A 20,543-nucleotide genomic window follows, 5' to 3' on the forward strand; every position below is an offset into this window, starting at 1 on the left:
TTCTCGCTGGAGAAAGCGGGCCTTCCAATTACACAGGAAAAGTGCAGCAAAATGAGGAACATCTCCCTAATTAGCCTAGCCTCACTGGTGCGTCATTCTGGTGTGGATGTGAAATTTTCAAAAGAGGCAAGGGAGGGGGTGCTCTGAAGTGAATCCCAGGCCACTGGCTCTCCAGGGTTGCTCTTTCAGACTCAAGGGGATGTGTGATCACCCAGGCAGTAAGGTCCCTAAGGGACCCCTTAGGGCAGCACTCATGCCCCATTAGTACAGCCTCGTGCTTGGTGGGAAAGGCAGCCATGGAGACCCCTCATCTCCACATGGGCCCAAGCCAGTTCTCCTGGGAAGGGAGGGTAGTAACCAAGGCCACTGAAGCAGGCAGCATAGGTCCTGGGGCATCCTTAAGGTGGAGGTACCAGGCTTTGTGCTCGGAAAATATCCTCCTTCCCAGAACTCTTGCATTTACAGAGGTGCTGTGCAACTACCCTGTGCAACTACCCAGTGGCAGAATGGACAGCTCTTTCCAGGGGAAACGGCAGTGTTGGTTGGGAGCAAGTTAATGGCTGCAAAATCTGGCAAAGCAAGGAGTCATAAATCAGTAAATAGCACCCAGCCAGTGCCATGATGGGACACTCATTAGGTTCATGGGTCTGACTACCAGGAGTGGCTGGATGCAGAGGTATCAGTCAATCCCTAATTAGAATACATTATCCATCTTCCTGACACTTCAGTGAAATGTCTATTCCACTCTGGAGCCGTAGCTTTGTTCAGAGCAGGTTAATTGATATTCTGATGCCTTCGCTTGCCATACCCCCGTGGCTTGGTTCTGTTTTATCACACATCAAAAAGGCCGTATGCTCAGGGCACTCCACGCACCAGGGCAGAGCTGGAGTTCTGCACAGCTGTGAGGGGTACGGGATCACAGGAGGGACAAGCACCGAGCAGATGTCACAGATGAAAAAAAGGGAAAGAACGCAGCCAGCCAGCCTAGGGAACTTGGCGAGGCCCAGAAGAGCACGGCCCGACGTGGAGCGGGCTGTCCTGCTCTGTGTGAACACTGGCCTTTCCTGCCCTCCTGACTATTATTAAAGCACAATTAGCAGCTTCACGCAGTAAAACTCTTGCCCTCTGGGTCCTCTGCCTTTCTGATGCATTGCCCCTGGTCTCCTCCCCTCTCTTCTGAAGACCAGAGTGGGGGGTGCTTCCCCTGGGATGCCCCTTCCCTGGCTCCCAGCTCCAACTGCAGATGCGGGAGGCTCCACAGCAGACATTCCCTGGAGCTGAATCCTGATTGCTCACAGTCCTGAGGGGGTGATCTGAAGCTGAAGATTTGGACTTGGTGAATCAGATCCACTCAGCTCAAGTCTGAACCAGGGGAAGTATCATGAGACGCACCCAGACCCACCAGCCATCTCTCTTCTTTCTAATGAAGTGCTCTGTGATTTCCCAACATATAAAAGAAAGGAAAAAAGAAGAGAGAGATTACCAGTCAGAAAGAAATGCAACTGAAAAGGTCGATTTGGCAAACTGATGTGTTGTAAAGGTGATCTGTGAGAACAAGGAGACTCTTTTAATATATACCCAAAAGTTGACATCAGATTGCCCCAGTATCAGTTCCTTTGGCTTATACAAGCCCTGGACACCGTAGCCTGCCATATAATCTTAGGATGCCTTCGTATCCAACTCATCTGAAAGATGACCAACAAGAATTTTTATTTCAAAGTTTAACTAAACTCAAACAATATGTAACACCTGCTGGGATTCCTGACCACACTCAAGTATATGAGTATAGCAGAATCCTTAGCACTGCTGGATTCCAGCAGATTCCAAAGCCCCTGCCTTTCAGGGGCTGGAATCACCAGGCTTAGCACTCAAAAAAGATCATCCTTCCCAGAGCTCTTGCATTTATAGAGGTGCTATGTCACTACCCAGTTGCAGAATGGACTCTACTTTCAAGGAGAAACTGCAGTTTTGGTTGAGAGGAAGTTAATGGCTATAAATTCTGGCAAGGCAAGAAGTCTTGAATCAGTAAATAGGATCAGGCCAGGGCCATGATGGGAAGGGGCTGTTTCTTAACTTGCTCCTAAGCACGGGCTCTGCCACCAACAGGGTGTGCCCTGGGCTCTACTTGGCCTTTTGCGCACACCCTGGCAGTAATGCACATGCTCAGAACAGGCTGAGCACGCTGAGTGACTCCTCTCAAAAACCAACTGTGCTGAGCCCCACTCTTGCTCATCAGCGACACAAGTGTGGCACTCCATACACACATGCAGATCCAGGACAGTCGGTATTCCTAGGTTTGCAGGTTAAAAGCCTAGCAAGCTTTTAACTGTTAAAATTTGGCACACATAGATATGAATGTTCCCGAATAGCTAAAAATATACAGATATATTTTCAAGTCAAATTCACGTCAAATGTCATTGGTGCCCCCCCCCCCGAAACTGCTCTGCAAAGGAAAACCCAGTCTGAAGACCACCCTGTTCTGTCCACAGATGGACCAATCCTGTCCCATCTCCAAGGCTGGGATGACATCAAGATAGCCCCCTGCGGAGACAACACACTTCCTGGGGTAATGTTTCATTCTCAGGTTCAGACACAGTGGTTCTGGTTGGAAATGAATGACATGGGGAATCCAACAACATTCCTCCCTAACATTTCATAGCATGTCTGTGGTGTGCTCCCACCTCTTCAGAAATAGGACTTGCCCTTTAGGGTGTCAGATTATCTGCTGCTGAAAGGCAGGGGCTTTGGAATCTGCTGTGCCATCACCAATTGGGTAACTTCCAACTGGTCACCTCAAAGCCCCTGGCCTTGTTCTCCTTACCTGAAAAGTAGGGCAATAACCACAGTCTAGCCCATACCTGTTGGGGTATTTAAATAAGAACCCTAAGTCAGGGGCACTTGGGTGGCTCAGTGGTTGAGCATCAGGCTCAGGGCGTGATCCTGGGGTCCTGGGATCAAGTCCCATATCAGGCTCCCTGCAGGAAGCCTGCTTCTCCCTCTGCCTATGTTTCTGCCTCTCCCTTTGTGTCTCCCATGAATAAATAATTTTAAAAAAAAAGGACCCTATGGAAACACCCACAAAACAAGCAACAAAGAAGTGGCTAGTTGTATCATAATTTTGAGAAAGATGAACTAGGCTCTTTTTCTCTACCTACTTGCAAGAAGGAATCCTATTTAAGTTTATAGAACTTTTAAAAAATATTTTTATAGGTTTTATTTACTTATTTATTTGGAAGAGAGAGAGAGGGCACATGAGAGCTCGAGTCAGGGAAGAGGCAGAGGGAGAGAGAAAGAATCTCAAGTAGACTCCCCACTGAGCATGGAACCTCATGTGAGGTTCAATCTCATGACCCAGAGATTACGACCTGAGCCTAAATCAAGAGTCAGATGCTCAACTGACAGCCACCCAAGCATTCCTTTCTTAAAGATTTTATTGTTAAGTAATCTCTACACCCAACGTGGAGCTTGAACCCATGACCCCAAGATCAAGAGTTGCACGCTCTACTGACCAAGCCAGCAGGGCAGCCCAAGTTTGCAGAACTTAATATAAAGGATTCATTTAGAAAGGCAGTCTCTTGGAAAGAGGAATAACTGGCATTCCAGATAGGAACTGAGGAGAGCTTTCCAATTAAAGAGGACCTGGAGAAGACAAGTTTGGATTAGAACGAGGGGGTCTGGTGAGTGGCCTCAGCTACAGTGGACCTGCTCCAGAGTGCTCAGGGCCATTTGCCATTGTCTGGGCAGCTTGCTTCTCTGGAAATGAGCAGGAGCCACAGGGGCCAGTCAGAGTCCAGCAGGTGGGTAAATAGTCATCATGTTGTTACAGCTGGGTAAGATCCATCCATTCATTCACCCCCCCCCCATCTATCTGGATATTAATTCGTTGGGGTGTTTATCCACCACCCTGTGTGGTACACTGTGCTTCCATATTGACAGGTCAGTGCCTGCACCTCGGGGGTGAACTGTCACCCACCGCCCCAAGTCTGCCTCACTCAGCTCCTTTCCACCTGGCCCCTTGACCTGGGCAAGGTGCTGAATGTTCTCTGTGAATCAAGAGGAATGGACCAGGTGACTAATAAGCAAGGAACTGTTAAGATTCATGGCCTAACCAATACATTTCAAGAGTGACTGGCACATTATTAATAATCATGCAGGAGAAACAGGCAACAATAGGATGAGCAACAGGCCTGCCTCTGATGCTCTTCAAACACTGTGACATCATTTCCTTCCCACTATGCAGCTTGCTTCTCCTACACAATTCTTCCCTGAAATCAGGGAAAGAAGGGGGGGACCCCCTCGGGGCAGCAGGAACAGTCTGAGGGAGGGGCTGACAAGAAGCCTAGTCTGATCGACTATTAAAATGACCCCTCAAAAAAAAAAAAAAAAATAATAATAAAATGACCCCTCGCTGAGGAATTCCCAAGTATGGCCCACGGGCCAAGTGCTGCATCCGAGTTTGGGGACCGATGCTGGCTGAGCACCTGGCCTCGTCCTCAGAGGCCACAGTGTCCCCCGTCCACAGACCCCAAGTGGCTCTTCAGACCTCACTCCTCCCTCCGTCAGGTCCACTGAGCCAGGCACAGCCCCAAACCAAGGCAGCCAGCCCTCGTTCCTGTCTCCCCTCAAACTGGAGCTCTCCCCTCACCCTGGGGCCCCCACGCTGCCCATCTGGGCCCCGGGCAGGGAAAGCACTGGCCATAGATGGCAGGCACTGTGGCTGGGTCCAAATCTTGGCTGTAACCACTGACCCCACCCCGAGTCTCACTGCCTTTGTCTGTGCAGTGGGAACAGTAAGACCACCCATGAGAAAATCACTGAAATGACCGCATGAGATCATTGATAATAAGCGTGATCGTCAAATACCTGGCCCCAAGGAGGTGCTTCATACACACACACACACACACACACACACACACACACACACACACTACTTTCTCTCCCCTACCAGCAATCGGGATGTTAGGGCAGCCACATTTCCACAAGACTTAGGAAGGCAGAATCCACGAGAGGAGTGACTTTACGAAGCTGTGACGCCAGGTCCCAAAAGGCAGGCAGTGCCCTGGGCAACAATGGGCCACACCTCCACAAAGAGCAGCTGTCCCTCCAGATTCCCACCCCATTCCCAGTGGGTGCAGCCTCCTCTGTCCTTCTGCCCCCCATGTATTGGGTCACTTCCTCGAGAAAGTACCCTCCCACCCTTACTTATTCCTTCTCTCCCAGTCAACAGGGCCTTCTCCCTCGGCCCACTGCCCTAGGGACATCGCCAGGAGGCTGGGACCACTGCTCACATCTTCCTCTCATCTCTGGCCACAATCTTCTACTTCCAGAGATTAGACCCCCTTCAGCCACTCCAGGAAAAGCCCAACCTAACCAACTGGTGCAAGGGAAAATGTGAGAACATCTTTTATGTCTACAGAGAATGAGAATTTTCACCAGGCTCAATAGTAGTGAGTGCCCCCAAGTCTCAGTAAATAAAAGGCATACCACAGAAACACATACTTGCTCTTGTATTCTAATATTCTGATGTACAGCTAATGTTATAGGTAGTCTGTTAATAATCAAAGTTGGAGGTAGTGAATATGTTACGGATTATAGCTAAAAACCACCCATGTGACTTTCCACATGTCTTTCAAATCCTACTGATTGATGCTATTAAGCCAGATGGGGACCCCGGGACCCCCACCCACCAGCTGTGTGACTACTTGCTGTCTGCAAAACAGGCATAGCTGCGAGTGCTTGCCCTTGCTGGCGTTTGGGGCTGGGCGCGACAATGCACATGAACAGCTAGCACCGTGTCTGGCAGGTGAGGGTGCCAGGGAAGTGGAGGTGCTCAGCGTGTGTTCCAGCCTCCGGCACACAGCATGCTGCTCATAGTGGGCAGCTCCCTGAGGAACCAAGCAGTTAAGAGCTTAGGAATGAGGGCATAAAGAGCTGCCACCATCTCCTCTGCCCCCCTGGCCAGAATTTCCAGCTCTCAGGAAGCAGGTCTCTGTTCCACCTCTGAACGGGAGGAACCCACCCCAGGCAACATGCTGGTGGCTCCAAGTTCAGCCCTGTTTCCAGCGTCACCAGGCTTCTCAATACTCTCTACCGGTTCCAAAGTTATGGCTGCTCAAACATCAGCCTCAGTGCTGCATTCCATCACCTGGTTTTCCTCCCGACTACAGCGAGACGGATAGTCATATGCACCTGCCGCCCACAGAGCACCCGGTGCTGCTGCTCTGCGTGCACACAGCTGGGCCACACAGGCCCCACATCATACCAACCGGCCAACCAACCAGCCACAGCCTCAGGCGAGGGGCCAGAAACACCCTCAGATGAGGGATCCCTGAGGGTGTACTCACCAGCTCCCTCCAAGCCCTGCCTCACCTGATGCATGCCTTAAGTTTGCTGAGTGGAGGCCAGACCGCCCCTCCAACGCCCTGCAATCCTAACTGTGTCTGTGTTAGAGGAACACACAGCCCCGGGCCTCCGCAGAGCTGTTGATCAATAAAACCGTGCTCCTCAGAGGATGTGCATGACATCCATAAACCTGAGAGTGTCAAAACAATGGTAAGAAAATCCTGTGTTCCTCCCGTCAGAGGATGAAAGGTGGGTGATGAATGCCAGCCCGATGGCGCTGCGAAGAGAAATAAAACAAACAGCTGGTGGTTCTGTGGCCCAGACTCAAGCTCCTTGGCTCTGCCAGCATTTCCACTATAAATACTGATTCCCGTTACAGGCAGGGAAGTATAAATCTGTGCCTAAAAAGGGGACAAAGGAAAAGACTCCAGAAACCTGCCAAGTACATTTTAAACTTCAGGTTCTGGTTGAAAACCTGTTGTAACATTCCCTCCTCTCTCACCAAATAACCGAGAGCCTCCAGTACAGTAAATGAGCTAAAAAAAAAAAAAAAAAAAGGTCATCCTGGCAACACAAAGTATCATTTTGCATTTTGTGTGCAGTGCACATCCCCCACCCCACCCAGTGCTGGACCCTCTTGCAGCAAGTGCCACAGACCTTCTCCTTGACTGAGAACTTGAGTGTGGTCAGCATTTGCCAGACTGAAGTCTGGCTTCTGATTATGACACTCTTTCTTTAGCCCAGGGAGGGAGATGATGTGCAGCCAGATACTTTGAATGTGATGGACTTCTGGAAGGTCTGTTTTCCTTTAGGTAATGCACACCCACTTTTGGATCCACAGGGAAGGTTTCTGACACTGCAACCTCCTTTGTGGCCAGAGGGAGGGTGGTAGCATAGGCCCTCCACCTGGAGCACTGACCCCCCCCCACCTGCAGCACTGATCCCCCACCTGCAGGAATGACCCTCCATCTATAGCATCCAGTCCCCCACCTGCAGCACTGACCTCCCACCTGCAGCACTGACACCCACCCCCACCTGCAGCACTCAGCCCCCAACCTGCAGCACTAAGCCACATGCCCATGAAAGGGGGCACTGCTTCCCTTGTTCCGGTTCATCCCCAACATGACTGCAAATGGGTCTTGGCACACAGTAGGTGCCCATAAGTCTTAGTTGACACCTTCATGGGACAGTTGTGTGGCTCCCATCATAAAATGCCCCAGAGCTTGGCACCAGGTCTGGAACCTACCATGTGCCCCTAAGTGCTAGCTAACAGTCATTTGTATCTTTACCTTGATGGATTGATTCTGCTGCCTATGCTCGGACTTCGTTTTTTATTCCTCCTACCTCCTACTACAGCAAGACCACAAGCCTGGTGAGTTGGGGGGCAAGGTGATATTTTTTGAGCTCACTGATGCCGATGCCTGTTTACATCCTATGTGGCTAACTACACATCTTGGCGGACAGGTTCTGGTTTCCACTCCAGGCATTTGGTGGGGGCTCTAGGAAGACCTAACTGACTGCTGGAGATTGGGCAGAGCTGACAAGAACTCAGAGACCTGGGTGCAGACAGGGGTGGTGCCCCCTTAGGTTCCCCTTGGGCGGGGCTCCAAGCATCGTGGTTTGGGATGCTGGGACACAGAACACGGTTGAGGAGAGCACTGATAGCCAGCTGAGCACCAAGGGGGCCAGTTCCTGCCTCGCTCATAGATATCCCTGCCCAACAACCCAAAGAAGCCCTCAAGGGGAGCGGGCTCTGTGTGCTTGGCTTCTGCTTGGCCTCATGCTCTGCCACCTTCCGAGCTCGTCCTCACCTCCAGACCGCTAGAACTCCATCCCAAGTGGAAGATCACAGAATCAAAGAAACACCAAGGCACATGGACAGAAGCAGAGACAGACTCCAGCTGCTTTTTAAATTTCATTGGTTTGTTCCCTTGGGCCCTACATTTAAAAGGCTGCTAATTCTCATCCATGCAGGCTGTGTGGACGCTACAGAACTCACTCGAGTAATGACTCCGATGGCATGCTGTGCCAGCGGGTCATGCACTGACCCCAGAAGTACACGGGTCTCCACTGCCCATACACAATCTGTTTTCACCTGCTCAACTTACATGGGAAAGTGTCTTCACCCTGCCTAAGTGGACCTCAGAGTCAGGTGCAGTGCTGTGCACTTGCTTGTATGATCTCATTAAATAGGGAAAGCCAGCCAGCCCCGTGGACCCTGGAGTGCACGCAGCCTGCCTGCGGCTACATGGAGCCCCACACAGAATGTGCCAAGGCCTGGGAAGCTCTTCGCACTGGGTCCCTGCTGTCTTCTTCCTAGCTGCTGCCCACCAGCCCAGACATGCCAGGGACATCTCCAGCCAGCAGAGGTGGACACAAGCCATCTGCGGAGCCTATAAATCATATCCCTGATACACAGGGGCCTCTGCCTTTTCCTGGGTGATAAACTCCCACCGTCTGACAGGCCATGGTAATTGGGTACAAGGCTTTCCTTCTCCACCACACAGCTGGGGTACAAAGGTGACCATATATCAAACATTTCTTCTTTTTCTCTTAGCTGGATATTTTCTGGCCCATGACATTCCAACTTAGTCTGGTTCTGGTGACACAAAAGTGCCTCTGTCAAAGGGCCTGGCATGACAGGACAGAGACCCCGGCCAAACCTGGGCCTGGAAGAACCTCAGTGGGGCAGTGGCCACAGTGCCCTGCTGTCCTGGCTGCTGGTCCTCTGACTTTAGTGAAGTCTCTTCTTCCATCTGGGCCTCAGTTTCTCCTTCTGTAAAAGGTTTTAGGTAGGATGATTTCTAAAGACGATATTTAAAAAAAACTGATGTAAGATGAGTTAGAATTCCTTCACAAGGCACGGTCACTTTTACGATATGCCTTCATTTAATATTTTAAAACCCAGTGTCCGGGTGGCTGGTCCTTGTTACAGTTGATTAAAGAAATGATGAGAGAGGACACAGGAAGTCTTGGCACAAGGCACCATGATCAAATTGGAAGATGGTTCGCAAAACCTTAAACCCTGGGGTCTCAGGGCACAAAAGCTATCCTTGAACCTGTCAAGCTGTGGGGGACTGAAACCAAAGGGGGACCTTGAAAGCACTGACAATGGAAAACAATTTTAAGATTGGGATGTTTGGGTGGGTCAGTGGCTGAGCATCTGCCTTTGGCCCGGGGTGTGATCCTGGAGTCCCGGGATCAAGTCCCACATCAGGCTTCCTGCATGGAGTCTGCTTCTCCCTCTGCCTGTGTCTCTGCCTCTCTCTCTCTCTCTCTCTCTCTCTTTCTTTCTGTCTCTCTCTCTCTCTGTCTCTCATGAATAAATAAAATCTTTTAAAAATAAATAAAATTAACAAAACATTTTAAAAAAAGAAAACAATTTAACAATTTTAAGATGTGATGAGGAAAGTCACTAAACAGGTCTCCACAGGTTACATAAAGCCATGCCAGGGCAACAATCACAATATTTTCCCCAGAGAAGTCTTAGGACAAACATGCTTCTGTTGTCGAAATCATAGTTTGGATGTTTGGACTCGATTGCATAGTCACATTATATTTTAAGCACCTTCTCCTCCTTGGGCCAATAACGAATGGATGGATAGGATTTCATCGCCCTGGTGGTACAGACTGGGGAATCATCAAAATGCTGTTCTCTCATTCATAAATGTCATAAATATTTCCTGAGCCTGGCATCTGTGCCAGGCACCACGTGAGGAGCTGGGGGTCCTACACTGATTGGGACAGATGGGATCCCTCCTCCCAGATTGTCACTGTGAGGGTCCAGAGGAACAGGAGAACAAGAGGTCACGAAGACGTGTAACAGGGCATCCACCACCCTGCGGCTCAGTGAGCTCAGAGGCCTCCTTGAGGGAGGGACTCTATCCTGGGACTAAGGAATGAGGAGCAACTGCCTCGCTGTGGAATGGGGGTCTCAGGCAGTGAGAAGAGAATGTGTTTATCAGTTATCTATTGCTGTGTAACAAATTAACAGTCTTTGTAGCTTAAATAGCACATTTATTATCTCAGTTTCTGTGGAGTGGAAGTCTGAGCACTGTTTATCTGGGTTCTCTGCCGAGGTCTCAGAGGACAGAAACCAAGGGGGCAGTGTGTGGGCTGCATTCTCATCTGGAGGCTTGACAGAGGAGGGAATCTGCTTCTTTGCTTATTCAGGCTGTTGGCAGAAGCCTCTTCTGTGCTGCTGCATGACTGAGGGCTCTGGTTTCTCGCTGGCTGGAGGCTGCCCACTCGGGCCTCTCCCATATGGCAGCTTACTTGTCACGCCAGTAAGGAGACTCTCTCTCCAGTCCACTCAATGTCTGGAGTCAAGGTAGTGTAACATCACAATAGGAGTGACCTGTCCTCACCTCTGCCCTCTTCTGTTGGTTCTGTGCTCACTTGGGGAGAGAGGCAGACACAAAGTGTGGGCACCAGGGGTGGAAAACCACTGTGAGTCCTTCCCCTGCAGTGTGCAGAGGTCCTGAGAAGCACCTCACAGGTGACACCAGAGCAGGTGTGAAGGGCAGTGGGCACAAGGGGACAGAGGGATGGTGCTGCGCAGCAGGCAGGCCCAGGCCTCCAGAGCTTTAAGGATGGACACCAAGAAGTGTGGGAAACAGTGAAGTTTCTTGGCAGTGGAGGGCACTGTTATATTTGTTTGAAAAACACAAACACTTCTGTAGGCACAAAATATAAACATTTTTCTGAGAGGTATTCTTACAAGGGAGTGTTAACATTAGTTGCCTCCTGGAAGGGGGCAGGTGGCTGGGGAGGCAGGCGGGTGAGGGGTATTGGGCACCTCTTGAACGCTGAACCATATGAATGTATTGTGGTCAAGAAATAAAGTTATTCATTTTATTTTAAGCAATTCCCAAGGTGGCAATAGGAAGAAGGGGCCAGCAAGAAAGCAGGATGGCTGCAAGGATGGATCAGGGCTGGAGGAAGGAAATGGACCTCAGTAATCCAAACTGTGAGAGCAAATGTGACTCCAGAGAAGTAAGACTTAGCATCTCTCTAACACTAGAGCCTTTTCCTTTCTAATTTCCTGAACTCACCGCTGCCTCACTTCTTAGCTTCCCTCTGCCCTTAGAGACGTGGTCTGGAGAGCTTTTGGACTTCAAGACCTTGGCTGTCCCTAAAGAAAGGCCATGGGTCTCTGACAGGTAGAGAACACCTCCTTTTCATCATCCCAATACAAAGCGCTAATTTCTCTTTCTCTAACGCATTTGATGGTCACTTCAAAGAAATTCTTCAAAGAGATTGCATTAGACCAAAAAAAAAAAAAAAAAAAAAAGGAAAAGAGAAGAAAAAAAAACTCCGACATTAACTACAGAATCCTGATGGGTTATGATTGCATTACTTTTCCCTGAACGCTATTCCCCGCTTCCTTTTTGTGCTCTAAATTACCAATTCTAGTCCCTGTGTAGCTAAATAATAATAATTACCATATAAATGAATATGCATATGTGTCATTTTTCTCCCTAAAAGCAAGAAAGCCTGTTTATTTTGGATGAGGGTTTGTTTTGTTTCTGAACAACCAAAGCACATAATTAGGAACCTCACCTCTTGCTCTTGAAATCCTGTCTCCACCGGGAAGAGATGAAAAAGGTACTGGATGCCCCTTGAAGCTCAGAAGAAATTTAAAACAAATTAAAGGAGATATTTCTTTGCTCTGCAGGTAACAATGGCTTGGACAAGATCAGAATCAGAATGTAAGGCCAGAAGGGGCTTCAAAGCTGAAGCCAAGCCTGTCCTTTTACAGACAGGGAACCGAGGCCTCTTGAAGAGAAGTACTCCCTGGAGGAACACAGTATGCATTGGTGAGACAAGAACAGAGCTGCCAAAAGCACGACTTCACATTCACATTTCTGTTCTGGGGACTGACTGTGGGACCTTGAGCAGGACACACAACCTCTGAAAGTCTCAGATTCTGCATCCCTAAACACAGTGAGGGCAGTACCTCCTCCACTGGGCTACTGTCAAGATGAATGAGGCCTCGGATGTGGCCCTCTGCTCTATGTACCCATCAGTGGTCCCCATCAATGGTATAATGACTATAGCCCCAATGCACAGGGCCCTGGGTCCACAGCACAGAAGGGGATTATGCCAACAGCCTGAATGAGCAAGGAAGCAGATTCCCTCCTCTGTCAAGCCTCTGGATGAGAATGCAGCCCGCACCCTGCCCCCTTGGTCCACTGTGCAGTGGACAAGATGCCAGGCCAGGTGCCCCAAGTCCTTGGAGTCCAGACAATATCTAACCACCATCATCAACACAGTAATAATGAAATGGTCACTAATCTCATTATAAATACTAAATATATAGTATTAAATCAACCAAGAGTATTAATTATAATGTAGTCATATAGTATTACAGTATAACTAGTAATATCATTTACTATATAACGAATTAACACTAATAAATATTATTACCATCTTTTTTTATTTTTGTTTTTTTTTTAATTATTTATTTATTTATTTATGATAGTCACAGAGAGAGAGAGAGGCAGAGACACAGGCGGAGGAAGAAGCAGGCTCCATGCACCGGGAGCCCGATGTGGGATTCGATCCCGGGTCTCCAGGATCGCGCCCTGGGCCAAAGGCAGGCGCCAAACCGCTGTGCCACCCAGGGATCCCCTACCATCTTTTTTTAAAGATTTATACTTATTTATTTGACAGAGAGAGAGAGTACGAGCAGGGGGAGAGGCAGAGGGAGAGGGAGAAGCAGGGAGCCCAATGCGGGGCTCAATTCCAGGACCCTAGGATGATGACCTGAGCTGAAGGCAAATGCTTTACTAACTAAGCCACCCAGGTGCCCCTATTATTACCATCTTGATGGTGGTACCTGTTGGCAAGGACCAGGGACACCTGGTCTCTGTCCACACCACAGGTACACTGGGCAGAGAGGCTGAGTGGACCAAACTTTTAGATAAACTCAAGAAGGTCCATAGTAGTTAAATGCACATTTCAGAGACTATTCTAGGTCACCAATGGCAAGGTTGGGATGTCTAGCTGAAATCAGAGAACCACCATCTTAATCCCAGAAATTATGACTTAGTGACTTACAGAGATTTAAAAAAAATTACATTAACAAACTAGCCCAGTCCAGCTAGATCCGGTATCTGGATCCAGTGCCTGGATCTCTGATGCATGAGTTCAAGGCAGTTTCTCTCCCCTGTGGAATGTACCCAATGACCCAACCCCATGATTCCACACCTCTGAATTCCAGGCTAAATGCTTACACACAGAAAATGCAATAATTTATAAAAATCACTTACACAAAATAACACTGTTCTGTATGTCTTAAGGCTGGGTTATGTAAAGATGGGTAAAGCCTGGCTTGAAACCAAGAGAAGGGTCTGAGTCTAGAAACTGGGTTCGCGCACATGCCTGCTGGACTCAGCACCTTTCTTGTTCCTGTGGTCAGCTGGGTTGGGGTTCTGGGCCTCTCCTGTACCAAGGCAGCCAGCAAAAGCCAACATTTGACCTATGAGCAGAACAGCCAGGACACAGCAGTTCTGGCTCGAGCACCTGGATCATGAGATGGTTTGGCATTGTGTCTTACAAGGAAATCTGAACTAGGGCTTGGGGAGATCCTGCTGCCTTTGGTGACACCAAGATGGACCATGGAGCCACCCCCACTGGGATGGTAGCTTGGCCCAGGGCAATAATCCTCATAATCCTCAGGGCAAGTAAGATTCCCGGGGCAGGAACTGAAGAGTTACTGTGTTTAGAGCCACAACGAACTGAGCCGACAGCCCCAGTTCCAGGAGCTCTTCAGCATACTGAATTTGAATTAGCAAGCAAGGCTGTGCCTGCCTGGCTCCACTTTTTTTTTTTTTTTTTTAAGATTTTATTTTTAAGTAATCTCTATACCCAACATGAGGCTCAAACTCATGATCCCAAGTTCAAAAGTCACATGCTGTACTGATTGAGCCAGCCAGGTGCCTCCTGGTTCTGCTTTTAAATGCAGCCCCCATCCAGCTGGCAGGTTCCAGTCTGGGCGACTTGGGTAAGCTCATTCCAAAGGAGGAACACCCAATATTTGGCCAAATGGGACCAGCACTGCTCTAAACAGTAGAGAAGCATCTTAGCAAAGAGAAGAGAAGCAGACCCGAATGCTTTCAGCCTAGTGATCTGCAATGCAAGAGTTTAATTTGACTTGGCAAATTCATAATCAATTATGGATTAAGGCATAGAGCGTTTTGTATGGGAAAGTGCAGGCCTGTTTCCAGTCACTTAGGAGGCTCTCCCCTCCCTCTTTATTCCTGACAAATGACTGTACCTGCATCTCCCAGATAAAAGAGAGGAAATCTTCAAAAGGGTGATCGATTGATAGGTCAGTTTTAAATTTTTTTTTTTAATTTTTTATTTATTTATGATAGTCACAGAGAGAGAGAGAGAGAGAGAGGCAGAGACATAGGCAGAGGGAGAAGCAGGCTCCATGCACCGGGAGCCCGACGTGGGATTCGATCCCGGGTCTCCAGGATCGCGCCCTGGGCCAAAGGCAAGCGCCAAACCACTGCGCCACCCAGGGATCCCGATAGGTCAGTTTTAAGAAGAGTTGATTAGAGCTTGGTTGAACTGAGTATGGAGGGGAGCTCATGCCTCATTCTGCCTGCCAACCCCTCTGCCTAAGACAGACCCTCTGCAGACCACCTTGGCCCCATCTCTGGAGGCTTCTGGAACAACCTGACTCTCCTGGCCCAGTTAGCGGCCCTCATGGCCCTTCTCACAGCTGGCCCTGCTTTGGTCATGCAAGGCTGTCTCCAGCTGCAGATGGTAAGCTCAAGACCAATAAAGTTTTATTGGAACAAACCATGTCCTTTCATCTATGTATCATGGGTGGCTGCTTTCACATTACATCAGAGTTGAGTAGTTGCAACAGGAGACCACATGGCCCACAAAGCCCAGAACAGTTACCATCTGGCCTTTACAGAGAACATTTGCTACTCCTAATTTAGAATGGCCTCTGAATTTTGGGCCCTGGCCTGGCCTGGATGGTGAGAGACCATCAGCATATTGAACATCCTGAGGTTGAAGGAAAACACACTGTTTAGACCAGACTTTGAAACCCAGACTGCAGCTTAGCTGTAGCTGTACCATGATTTACTCACAGGGCTGAGGACCATGCAGACCAAGCCTGTGAGAATCACTACTCTACTTCCAGCACTCTGGAAAGATACATGGGGATCTTCCCAGATTTGGACCTCTCAGTGAATTTTGAAGCAAGAGAGAGACGGAGAGTGTGTGTGTGTGTGTACACACTTGTGAATGTTAGAACAGCGCAAGCATACAAGCTGTGGTTCTGGGCAGGATGAAGTCTGCACAGCCTGCCCTCTCACGCCCACCAAAAGCAGCTCTGATGCATGGACAGCACACGCAGGGCAGCTATGTGAGGAATCAGAAAAATAGACAGTAGTCTACTAAGGTGAATTGGGAAAGAAGACCAGAATTCAAAATACCACCGAACCAGCTCTCCTGGCCTGGTCTTCAGGCAGCCTTGAGACCCAGCATTAGGTGGCAGGTAGAGACCGAGAGAGGCCCAAGAGGCACCCTGTCATCTGGCTTGTGCAGCAGGAGAGGAGGCTCCTGACACTCAGGACAGTGGGGGAGATTTCCATGAGTTTTTCTTTGCCACTTTCTTGTACCTCAGCCTCCAGGTAATTGTGCTGCTGCAGCAGTGACACAGGGTGGCCATAGGTGCCTGCAACCCTGCAGTCAGCAGAGAAGGGAGCCAAGCCTCATTCATTTTTCCTCTCTCCACCCTCCTGCCACTTGGCCCCAGTTGCAGAGGCAGTCACAGGAAGCCTGTGGCAGAGTGGGACAAATAAAGTACCAGCTTTCTGGCCAGAGGATCAAAAGGAGCAACACTGACAAACTGGAAGCTCCCACGGAAATGGAAGAGAGAGCAGTGCAGGCAAGCAACCAAGTGAAAGTGTTTATGGACTTGTGGGCTTCCCCTCAAGTTGTATGGACAAGGGTCTGATGCCAGGCAGCATTCTAAAGACATGGCAAGATGAAATACAGCACAGACCACTACCTAGGCCCTGCTGAGTGGTATACATGGCACAGAGCTGCAGAGCGCTGCACAGCACTTGCAAAGGCTGGGAAGACAGGAGTAAGATGGGAATCACAACAAAGCAAGATGGGAACCACAGCACAGAGAAGGTGGCTGGCACCTGTGGCCTGAGCCCAAATCGTCTGTGAAGACAAAAATACCAACATCTACCATAGGATTTAAATAACAGCTGGAGTCTCACAACAATATGAAAAATGTCCGGGATATAAAATCATGTAAAAAATAAATAAAATAAAATAAAATAAAATAAAATAAAATAAAATAAAATAAAATAAAATGAAATAAATCATGTAACACAAGGACAGCCAGGAAAACCTCAACTCATGGGGAAAAGACATCACCACTGGTGTGACTCGGTTGTGAGAGTTACCAAAGACTCTGAAGCAGCTGGGGTTTTAAAACAGGCTCCAGGGGATCCCTGGGTGGCTCAGTGGTTTAGCACCTGCCTTCGACCCGTGGCATGATCCTGGAGTCCCAGGATCGAGTCCCACATTGGGCTCCCTGCATAGAACCTGCTTCTCCCTCTGCCTGTGTCTCTACCTCTGTGTGTGTGTGTGTGTCTCTCATCAATGAATAAATAAAATCTTTAAAAAAAAATGTTTAAAAAAAATAAATAAATCAGGCTCCATGCCCAGTGTGGAGCTCCATGTGGGGCTTGAACTCAAGACCCTGAGATCAAGACCTGAGCTGAGATCAAAAGTCAAATGTTTAATCAACCGAGCCACCCAGGTGCCCTACTGAAGTAGCTGGTATTAAAACATAATAATAACAACAGAGCTCAAACAAGTAATGAATGGACAAAAAGAAAGTCTCAGAAACAGAAGACAGCAAGAAGAACCAAATGAATTTTGAAAACTGAGAAACATGGCCATCCAAATTAAAAGCTCACCAATGGGCCCAACAGGAGAACAGAGACAAGGGAAGGCAGGCCTCAGTGGGCCTCAAGATGCTTCAACCCACATTATCCAAACCATGGCAGAGGGGAAGGAAACAGAGGATGGGGACTCAGCGACCATGGGCGTACCACAGGCCTGGTGCTCATGGCCCTGGAGCCTCAGGAGATGGGGGAGAGGATGGTGCAGAAACTATTTGAGGAGATAATGGCTGAAAACTGCCCAAGTTTGGAGAAAAATTTAAACTTGTAAATTCAAGGAACTTAACAAACCCTCAAAAGAATAAATCCAAAGAAATGCATGCCAGACATATGGTGATTAATCTGCTGGAAACCAGGAGCCAGGAGAACAGTCTTGGAGAAAGCCTTGGGGTTGGGGGGGGGGGGTGAGGGAAAGGGACGCACTACTGGGTGGGAGTCTGGGCAGCTGCCCTTCCACCAGACACCACGCGGGCCAGAAGGAAGTGGGACACTGTGAGGTGTGAGAAGAACGAGCTGAGGATCTAGAATTCTGGATCCAGGGACAAATATCCTTCAAGGATGGAGGCAATAAAGACATTCTCAGCTGAAAGGAAACCATAAGGGTTCACTGCCAGCAGAGATGCTCAGAGTTTTCCAGGCAGAAGGGGCCACGTGTAGCATTGGGAATGAATGGAGAGTGTCAGAAATGGAAATGCTTGGATAGATCGGACAGGTAGTTCTCCTCTTGAGTTCTTTAAAATAGGTTTGATGACTGAGAGTAAACTGCTAAGGCTCCGGCCAGGGTCTCCAGTGTACACACGTGGAACACACAGAGTGGTCACAAACTCAAAGAGGGGAGGGGACTATGTTGGACACCATGCTCCAGATGGCACAGAAGTGACTCTAAATAGACTGAGAAAAGGTGAGTCTGTATACTGCCATCACTGGATCACTGCTTTAAAAAAGCTACACAGAGATATAGTTAAAAACACGAGAGATAAGTTAAAATGGAATACTTTAAAAGTGTTCAAATCATTGATAAATGGGACTTCATTAAAATTAAAACCATTTGCCCTGTGAAAGCCACTAATATGAGGATACTAAGGTGAGCCATGGACTAGGAGAAGATATTTGGAGATCACAGAGCGAACCCTCCATTTCCTCATCTGTAAAATCGAGGAGTCACGGTGCTTGCCCAATGGAGTTCCTCTGAGCATCCAAGGAGTCAGGCTGTAAAGCCTTCCCCTGGCATCCACTGTTTCTGTTGCCTGCTTTTTCCCTCCAGATCCTCTCCACTCTCTCCATCCCCTTCCATGCCCCAGAAGGCCGACTTCCACAAATGGACTGCTTCACCTGGACACACTGCCCTCTGGCTTCACTGGGTCTGGCCAAAGGTGGTGCTGGCAGGAGATCAAAGGATGGCAGGAAAGAGTTTGGGGTACCCATCAGCTCTCTCTCTGCTCCTCCAGGTCCAGGAGTGTCCGGTTCCCTGTGGGGCTGGTCTCAGGTGCTTTGGCAGTACTTACCCCCCACTTCCAGAACTGTCCTTTCCTTAAGGCTCTCATGTGACCCCTTGAGACAAGCCAGCTCTGTCCTAGGATCCCTGATGGACACCCCAGATTCACCAGGTTATTTGGCTCCAACCAAGGCGAAACCCATGTCCACAGACAGAACTTCACCGAGATCTGGTTTGTCTGTTTTACCCTTCTCTGAAGGCCTTTGGTCATCTCTATGCCAGGACCTGATCCCACATCCCTCACCCTCCCTCTGTGTGATAACAGAGCACCCCCCCCCCAGGAGTCCTCAAGCTGCTGCACACGGGGTGTCTTACCCGCCTGATGCAGTCCTCTTCCCTCAGGCGTTCCTGAATCAGTCTGACAAGCAGTGTGTTGGACATTTTCTAAAGGAAAGATGACACGCAAAATGAGGGTCCCAACTCACATTCTGAGCTGAAAAGGACATGTAACTGGAAGGGCAGTGGGCTCAGCTGAGCACTGAGGAGCTGGCTGTGTCAACATGGAGGTTCCCCCATCCCTGACTGATGATCTAGTGGCCTCAGTAAAGCCCGCCTTGCAGCTTCCACTCCTACCCTGAGTTTTATTTTACACCAACCACCATTTTGACAGCTCCACACCACATGTGCACACCAATCTTCCCTGCCCAGATGCTCCCCCCACCCAGCTGAGTGACTCCAGGCTCCCTCAGAGCCTTGGCCCAAGTGCCACTGCCTGCAGGCAGCCCTCCCTGGCCCTCCCCAGGCTAAGCCAATGTTCCTGTGGGAAAGGGACCAGTCTTAGTATCTTTGTACCCTAGAGAGTGTATGAAAAGGGGCTGTGGTGCCCATCTCTTCCCAACTCTGCGCTCAGAGACCTCACGTGGTAGCTTGAAGTCAGCCACGGTGGGAGTATTTATACCATGGAAATGGGCAAACGCTGCCAAGACAGGCTTTTTCCTCCCCAGAGAGCTGGTTGTTAAATGTTGACCAGCACACCTCTGCCCCAGCCCCAAGTCAGTGCCAAGGATATAGGATGGCCTTACCAGCTGATGAGTTCATGACACTTTATGTTCCTGAATACATTCAACAAATAGTAATAATGAGCTGTGGATTATACCCTTTGACTTGGGCACTGTGCCCAGCTACATTATCTGTACTATTTTTATCACCTCTTTACAGATGGGGAAGCTGAGTCTCTGAGAGCTTAAGCCCCTCCCCTGGGTCATACAACCAGGAAAGAGCAGAAGCAGACCTTGAACCCATGCAGGGCAGCCAGAGCCCTACCTCTTAAGCACTCCACACTCCCTGGGACCAGCAAAGGCAGGTGGGGAGGGAGGGGAGGTGCACAGGTAGGAAGTCAAGGATGGCCCACCTTCTGTCTCTCTTCTGAACATCTCAATTTTCACAACCAGAATCAACATCCCAATTTTCACAACCAAGTCTGGTTTGTCTAGCAAAACCTTGAATGCTTTGGAGCCGATACCTGGAAAACCCACTCCCAAGTGTCCCCTTGACCCAAGATCACTAGAACCCCAAACACTTGGCCAAAGCAGACTCCCAGGCCAGCCCCAGACAGCACATCCAGAGCTATGTCAGGGCTGAACCGGCTCCCAGGAGGGGCGGGGCTCCTGCCAGGTGCAGGTGAGGGTCCTTGGGTGTGCTCTGGGCAGCATGAAATCTATCTTACACTTCTTTCCCCCAAGCTGAGGATCCTGGAGTGGGACCATGTAGGCTTGGGGAGGAGGGCAATTTCCTGAAGTATCCTTAGGGCTAAA

At 49.2% G+C, this 20,543-nt stretch overlaps 1 protein-coding gene across 3 annotated transcripts in view; it reads right to left on the reverse strand.

Annotated features, from left to right (window-relative positions):
• AK8 (adenylate kinase 8) overlaps positions 1-20,543 on the reverse strand; it is a 127,344-nt gene that overhangs the window by 83,777 nt on the left and 23,024 nt on the right. For all 3 annotated transcript variants that reach the window (XM_041727223.1, XM_041727222.1, XM_041727224.1), the window contains one exon: positions 19,105-19,173. In XM_041727223.1, the coding sequence (XP_041583157.1) occupies positions 19,105-19,173 (69 nt within the window). The remainder of the gene's footprint in view (positions 1-19,104; positions 19,174-20,543) is intronic.

This window comes from Vulpes lagopus, chromosome 12, assembly GCF_018345385.1.
Source record: "Vulpes lagopus strain Blue_001 chromosome 12, ASM1834538v1, whole genome shotgun sequence".
Classification (NCBI taxonomy): Eukaryota; Metazoa; Chordata; class Mammalia; order Carnivora; family Canidae; genus Vulpes; species Vulpes lagopus.